The 6,066-nt window shown below is 40.6% G+C and overlaps 1 protein-coding gene across 1 annotated transcript; it reads right to left on the reverse strand.

Annotated features, from left to right (window-relative positions):
- Positions 1-1,219: 1,219 nt before the first annotated feature.
- Positions 1,220-5,989, reverse strand: LOC110967946 (zinc-binding protein A33-like). The gene is made up of 6 exons (XM_022217705.2): positions 5,411-5,989; positions 5,223-5,318; positions 4,905-5,138; positions 4,594-4,741; positions 3,528-3,554; positions 1,220-3,442 (listed from the first exon to the last, which is right to left on the reverse strand). The coding sequence occupies exons 1-6, from the start codon at positions 5,987-5,989 to the stop codon at positions 2,868-2,870; spliced, it is 1,659 nt and encodes a 552-aa protein (XP_022073397.1). The 3' UTR covers positions 1,220-2,867.
- Positions 5,990-6,066: the final 77 nt, after the last annotated feature.

Consider the following 6,066-nt stretch of genomic DNA (forward strand, 5'->3'; position numbering starts at 1 on the left):
AAATCAGGACTAGGAAATCACATCTCTGTGCTATAAATGACAGAATCTGGTGTCAGAGCACCAGAACAAACAAAACGTCATCCAGCATGTTGACAGCGTCATTCACACATTAACATATTCCCAATAACACAAAACACAAGGCTGATTATTAGTTAAATAAATAAGTTTTACTTACATTGGAGGCATTCTGAAGGCTTTTTCTGCACTATAAATACAGACTGCTTACCATTAAAGTTCAGCTGCTTCTATGAACTAAGCTAGAAATAGTGGAGATCTTCTTATTTACGTGATGCTAAGATAAAGTAAACTCATGGGAAAGGTCAGCCAGGCAGTGACACTGTATGATGCAATACACAAGTTCCCCAAATGCTGCCAATGAGAGCATCGGTGTGTGTTTTTCAAACCTCCGACTGCGTCACGAGGCTTTGTTTATCATAGTAGACGACATATTTGGTCAGTCTTCTCGTGAGCTGCAGCTGTTTCTGTTTTGCTCTGAGCACCCAGTCAGAGCAGACTGCACGTACAGCAAAACTGGAATGAAAAATCTCCACCTATTCACATCATTCACCGCCACGGATCCTGCGTCAGAGCCATGTGATCATTTCAAAACAATGCACCTCCTCCACCCAATCAGAGCTGAGGATTCTCTGTGATCAGAGTAAAAGATTGTTTCAAGCTACATTTCTCAGACTGACATGCAGTATTTAGTGTAAAAACAGATTTCTGACCGTGGATTTATGTTTTAAGATGTTTGTCTGAATATCCTGAACTTCTCATAGTCGCTGTGACCCATTTATAACTTACATAACCACCCATATAAACAAACTAACAATTATCAACACACAGTTTGCACATTATTTTGACCATTACAGTAATCAAACACTGACATAGAAATATCAGAACATTCAAAAGAAAGTATCAGACTTACTTACTTTTACAGCTACCAGCTTGTGTTTCCTGAAGCAGTAACAGTGTTGAATTACAGTCTTATCTGCTGCTCCTTCCTTTAAAAAGGTGTAGACACACCTATGATTGCTAGGAAAGAGGGCGGCCCTGCATGCTCATAAACCGATGTTTGGCTGGCCATGTTCACCTGAGAAATCAGAGGTCAAGTTCTCTCTTAAAAGCTCAGCCGGAGCTTCGAAAAAAGAGAAGTAAACATGATTTAGACTGAACAAGTTTATTTAACACAGACATTTAGAACTTCTTAACCCTCATATTCACAAGATATGAAAGAATGTTTCTGTCAGAGCAGCACTGCAAAAATAATTAGTGACAGACAGAAATGATTCCACCTTTGCTTTTACTTTAACTCAAATCTAAGTTGTGTTAATGCAACTTATAAAAGTGGACTAACTGCTGATTAGACCTTGACCCGAAGAAAAAAGTTTTGTTCTAAAAGTTCAGCGAAAGTTCTGCAAAGTTCTATTAATGTTTTGGGTTTTTTTTAGTTTCCAAAATGTTCTTCGTAAAGGCAGGATAACGACATTCGAAAAATGTTCTTCTCAAAACATTTTCTGTATGTTGCCTTGAGAAAGTCCTTCCTTTGTTTTCATGTAACATTATGGGAATGTTGCACAATGTGTTCCATCAACCACAACCCCACAAAGTTCTCAGAATATTGCAAGCAAAATGTTCTACGTTTCTTAATACATCATTTTACAGAAACCTTTTATTTAAAAAAAACAAAAACACATCTTGTTATCAAAGACTCAATGAAAGCTTGAAAATGTTTTCTAAATGTTGGCTTGAGAATGTAATTTCTTTTCCAACATCCCCTGAATGTTCAAAATAAAACAACAACTTAACCTTATCGGAGCCTTATTTTGATAAGAAATATCCTCAAAACATTCCGAATGAATGTTATTTTCCTCAAAACATTGTTGGAACTTTGGTTCTCTCTGCATGTTTTACGACTTAAGTGCAGTAAAAGTGTCTCTGTGCGTGAAAAAAGTCAACAAGGTGCACTTCTTTTTCCAACACCAAAGATAAAAAAGGTAAAGAGTAGATTCAATTGTGGTGTTCTGATCTAAAGTTAGCTGTAATTTTTTCAAAAACAAAGAGTTTGTACATTATCATCAGTTTTTAGGGGTTTACAGGGTCATTTAAACACCATTATGTGTAATGAGAGGTTCTTGAAGAGATCATTTGTTTTCTAGTTGGGCTTTGTTAGAGCCTTTGGACACCTTCAAGTGACTTTGATTAGTCTTTTTTTTTGCATGCGTCTTCTTTTGGTAATGTTTTTTTCAGTTCTGCTCTCATGATTATCTTCTAAGCAGATACTCTCCTGTTTTATTTTCTGGTCTAGTGTGTTATTTGGTTTCCATGTTTACATTTTAATGAAAAACTACAGTGTTTTGGGCTCTGAGTGCTGCTAAATATCATGCGACCCACATTTCCGCCTGAACGCAGACACGGAGGACAGACTGTCTGACTTCATATTTTATTCAAGTTTTACATAATGCATGACCTAGTTTGTTGTCACTCTTCATGTAAATCCATTTGTTCTCTCACCAGCTGCTGAGAATGTGAACATTTTTAGCTAAGAAGTGCAGTTTAACTCTCAGTCTTTTAGGGAGAGGTCATGAATGAAGCAGGTTATTACAGGTTTCTCTGCTCGACATGGTGGATTTACTGCTGTTATCAGTGTTGTAAACTGAATGTGCCACGCAGCATAGGTGAAGCAACAGGAAGTAAAGAGGGGCAGGACTCAGTGAATTGTCAATTATTAATTTCATATTTGTAACTTCAGAGTGTATTGACACTTTGTCAACTTAAACTGTTGTTCTGAAGACATCTGTGTGACTGCAGTTGGTTTTAAAGGGTTTTTACCTTACAGGAGACAGGGATGTTACACTGTTTGGTTGTTAGTTGGATTGTTGGAGGGTGTGAGTGAGAGAGAGAAGTTTTAGTTCATAAATATGTCTGATCAGCAGAGGCTCTGATTTCTTTGCCTTGCTGTGCAGGTAAAAGTATGGGAACAGCTTCTCTGTGAAAGACTCTCCGGTGAATGAAGTAATGTGCAACTTCTCACCCACATCAAAGAACGAGACTCTGCCTTCGTCGTAGTCTAGATAAACTCCGATATACCTCGGCCTGGGACACAAGTGGAGAACTTTGTATTTTTCACAGTGAACTTCATAATCAAACCCCCTCTTTCCTATGGCAAAGAATCCATTTTTCTGGTTTATTGCTGCCCTCCCTGATCTATCTACCGTTTCCTTGGCAACCCCAACATCCCAGTTGTTTCTCAGGCCCACTTGCACCTCCCAGTAGTGTCGGCCAGACACGAAGCCCTTCGTTCCAAAAGCCATGGGACAGCTGAACCTTTCTGAGTCGTCCGATGATGAAGTGCTTGCGGTTTTGTAGTACTTCAGACGTGACCCCAACTCGGTCACCACCAGGTTGGAACCGGCAGTGGACGGGTTGAAGGAGAAGGATTCTATAAAAATGAAGCTCAGTTGAAGCTTTTTTTGTTTTTCATTATAATGTGTAAAAGTGTAAACTGAACAAATTTATAATCTCACCTTTGTATTGTTTCATTCTGGTGAGTTCTGTAAGAAATAAAAACACAGTTAAATGCATGTCTACAGGATCTGTCAGTTTCACGCATCCAATTCATTACTCCGTCAAGGAACGTGGCGGAGTTAAGTGATGATCGGCGTACGTTCGTGAATCTGTCTGTTTGCAACATTACTCAAAAACAGACAAACGGATTTGGACGAAATTTTCAGGGAAGGTCAGAAATGACACAAGGACCACTTTGTTAGAATTTTACAGTGATACAGCTTATAGTCTGGATCCACAGATTTGTTAAGGATTTCCCATTGTGATATATAGCGGCCAGCACAGCGTTACCGTAACCATGACAACAAGTGAAAGCTGTGTCAATTACCTACATCAATTCACTTGACCCGCTGCATACTTCAGTCATGCAGTTCGGTATCTGTGCATAACGTTGGCATGCACAACACATGCCTGTGCACACGCAAGATCATTTTTTATTTATTTACTTAATTTGTGGGTCGATCTTTATTAAATGGCCAGATTCTATGTTACCGTATGAACAACACAAATTTAGAACGAACAATCTTGGCAGAGTACTGTGCTCTCTGAGTGCTTTTCTTGTCTAAGAAATGCATTGTGTTGAATCACATTGAATGCTGGTTCCTTTGCGGTGCATTTTGAGCTGCGATCTGGTGCGTCTCCCCACAGTTCATTAGCATAAAGACGTCTACTTGATGCAAATTCGGTGCGGTGAATGGAAGTCTGAAACTTTCGTTAAACGTCTAAACTATCCATCGTTGAATGAGGACAGATTCAGCAGCGTATTTCTTGGCTCCAGTGCTTTCAGAAATACTTTTCGTGGAACCATTTCCGTAATAAAAGAGAAAGATTGCGACAGAGCCGCCATGTTGGTCCAACACATGTGCCGCATTGAAGCTCAAGCGCTGCCACGTGACCCGTCCACGAAGCGGGCTATTTTCAGATTCAGTGCGTTTAACAAGTGAGAAAAATGGATCCTGGGGACATGAAGCATTACAGTGGTGCAGAGACATGTTTGTGATTGAAACAAATGCAGCAGATATTTACCAGTTTCTGTCAGAGTCTTCAGTTCTGTTTTAAAAAGGTGCACCAGATGACTCATGGCTCTCCTCGCTGTCTGCACACACAGGTCTGAGTAAACCTTGACCGAGGACCAGCGCTTGTTGTCGGAAAAGGCGCTCAGAGCCTGCAAAGACTGCAGTGATTCACAAGCACATGGTAGTGAGTGGCAGCTATATTTATTTGCTAAAAGCCAAACCACAGAGCAGATAGAACAGAGAGACTATGAGGAAAATTGGACAAACCAAAGAGGAATTTACTGCATCTGTTGTTTGTGGCTCATGCAGGCGTCGACTAACCTGCAGAAGCTGAAGGTGGTCTTCATTCTGTGAAAGCTCCTCCAGCTCTGAGTGTTTTCTCTGCAGTTCTGCGATTTCCTCGTGCAGCTCTCGAATCATCGCTTCATCTTTCTCTTGTGACTTTCTGAGCTTTTCGTTGATGTTTGATTTCAGTTTAGTTTGCATGTTTCCTACCGTATTCATCAGCGAAATAAACAGAGCATCGGTGCTTTTAATCTCTTTGTCTGTTTTTACCTATAATGCAGAAAAACATGTAATCAGCACAGATTTACATTAAACTTTTTGTTTTTTCATGCTTTGAATTGCCAAAATACTCACTTGGCGCATTAGAGAGGAACTCCTAAATTCATCAATCTTTTCCATTCTTTCCCCAATCATCACTTGGATTGTTCCTTTTTTGGACTCAATATTTTCCTAAAACATACAATTTCAATAGAGTAAATGCAAATAAGCCAGTCATTTCATCATTTCAGGTTCTCTTATGAGCATGAACTAGACTCTCTTACCTTCTGCAGAAGTGCCTCCTCCTCTACAGGAACTGTCTTGTGGTCTTTGTGGTCCGTCTCACAGCACAGCAGACAGATGCAAACCTGTTCGTCCCTGCAGAAAAACTCCAAGATCATCTCATGCTTCTCACAGATCCTCTCCTGCAGGTTCTCCACCGGCTCGATCAGCTTGTGTCTCATCAGGGAGGGAACTCTCAGGTGAGGCTCCAGGTGAGCCTCGCAGTACGACGTCAGACACACCAGACACGACTTCAAAGCCTTGAACTTCATTTCTGGGCACACGTCACACTTCACTTTCCACGGTGCATCAGCGCTTTCGAGCGTCTCTACCTTTCTTCTCTTTATCTGGGCTGAAATCTCTGCGATGACCGTGTTTGTGGAGAACTCGGGCCTCATATGGAATCTTTTATTACACACCGGACAGTGGCATAGCTCGCTGTTGTCCCAGTGCTGGAGGATGCAGGTTTTGCAGAAGTTGTGCCCACAAGGTGTAGTAACCGGGTCGCTGAAGATGTTCAGACAGATCGAACACTGGAAGTGTTCCTCCGGTAATGAAGCGAGGACACTAAATTCTGACATCATGGGATACCTGTAGGAGAGAATGATTAATATGCTTTGTATTTTATGCTTTTTACGTCAACCACAATATTACAGAA

Source organism: Acanthochromis polyacanthus, chromosome 23, assembly GCF_021347895.1.
Source record: "Acanthochromis polyacanthus isolate Apoly-LR-REF ecotype Palm Island chromosome 23, KAUST_Apoly_ChrSc, whole genome shotgun sequence".
Classification (NCBI taxonomy): domain Eukaryota; kingdom Metazoa; phylum Chordata; class Actinopteri; family Pomacentridae; genus Acanthochromis; species Acanthochromis polyacanthus.

Coding starts and splice junctions, on each gene's coding strand:
- LOC110967946 (XM_022217705.2), bottom strand. CDS start 5,989: ATGTCAGAATTTAGTGTCCTCGCTTCATTACCGGAGGAACACTTCCAG. Junction 4,742..4,904: donor ACCACCTTCAGCTTCTGCAG/GTTAGTCGACGC, acceptor GAATCACTGCAG/TCTTTGCAGGCTCTGAGCGC. Junction 3,443..3,527: donor CAGAATGAAACAATACAAAG/GTGAGATTATAA, acceptor TCATTTTTATAG/AATCCTTCTCCTTCAACCCG.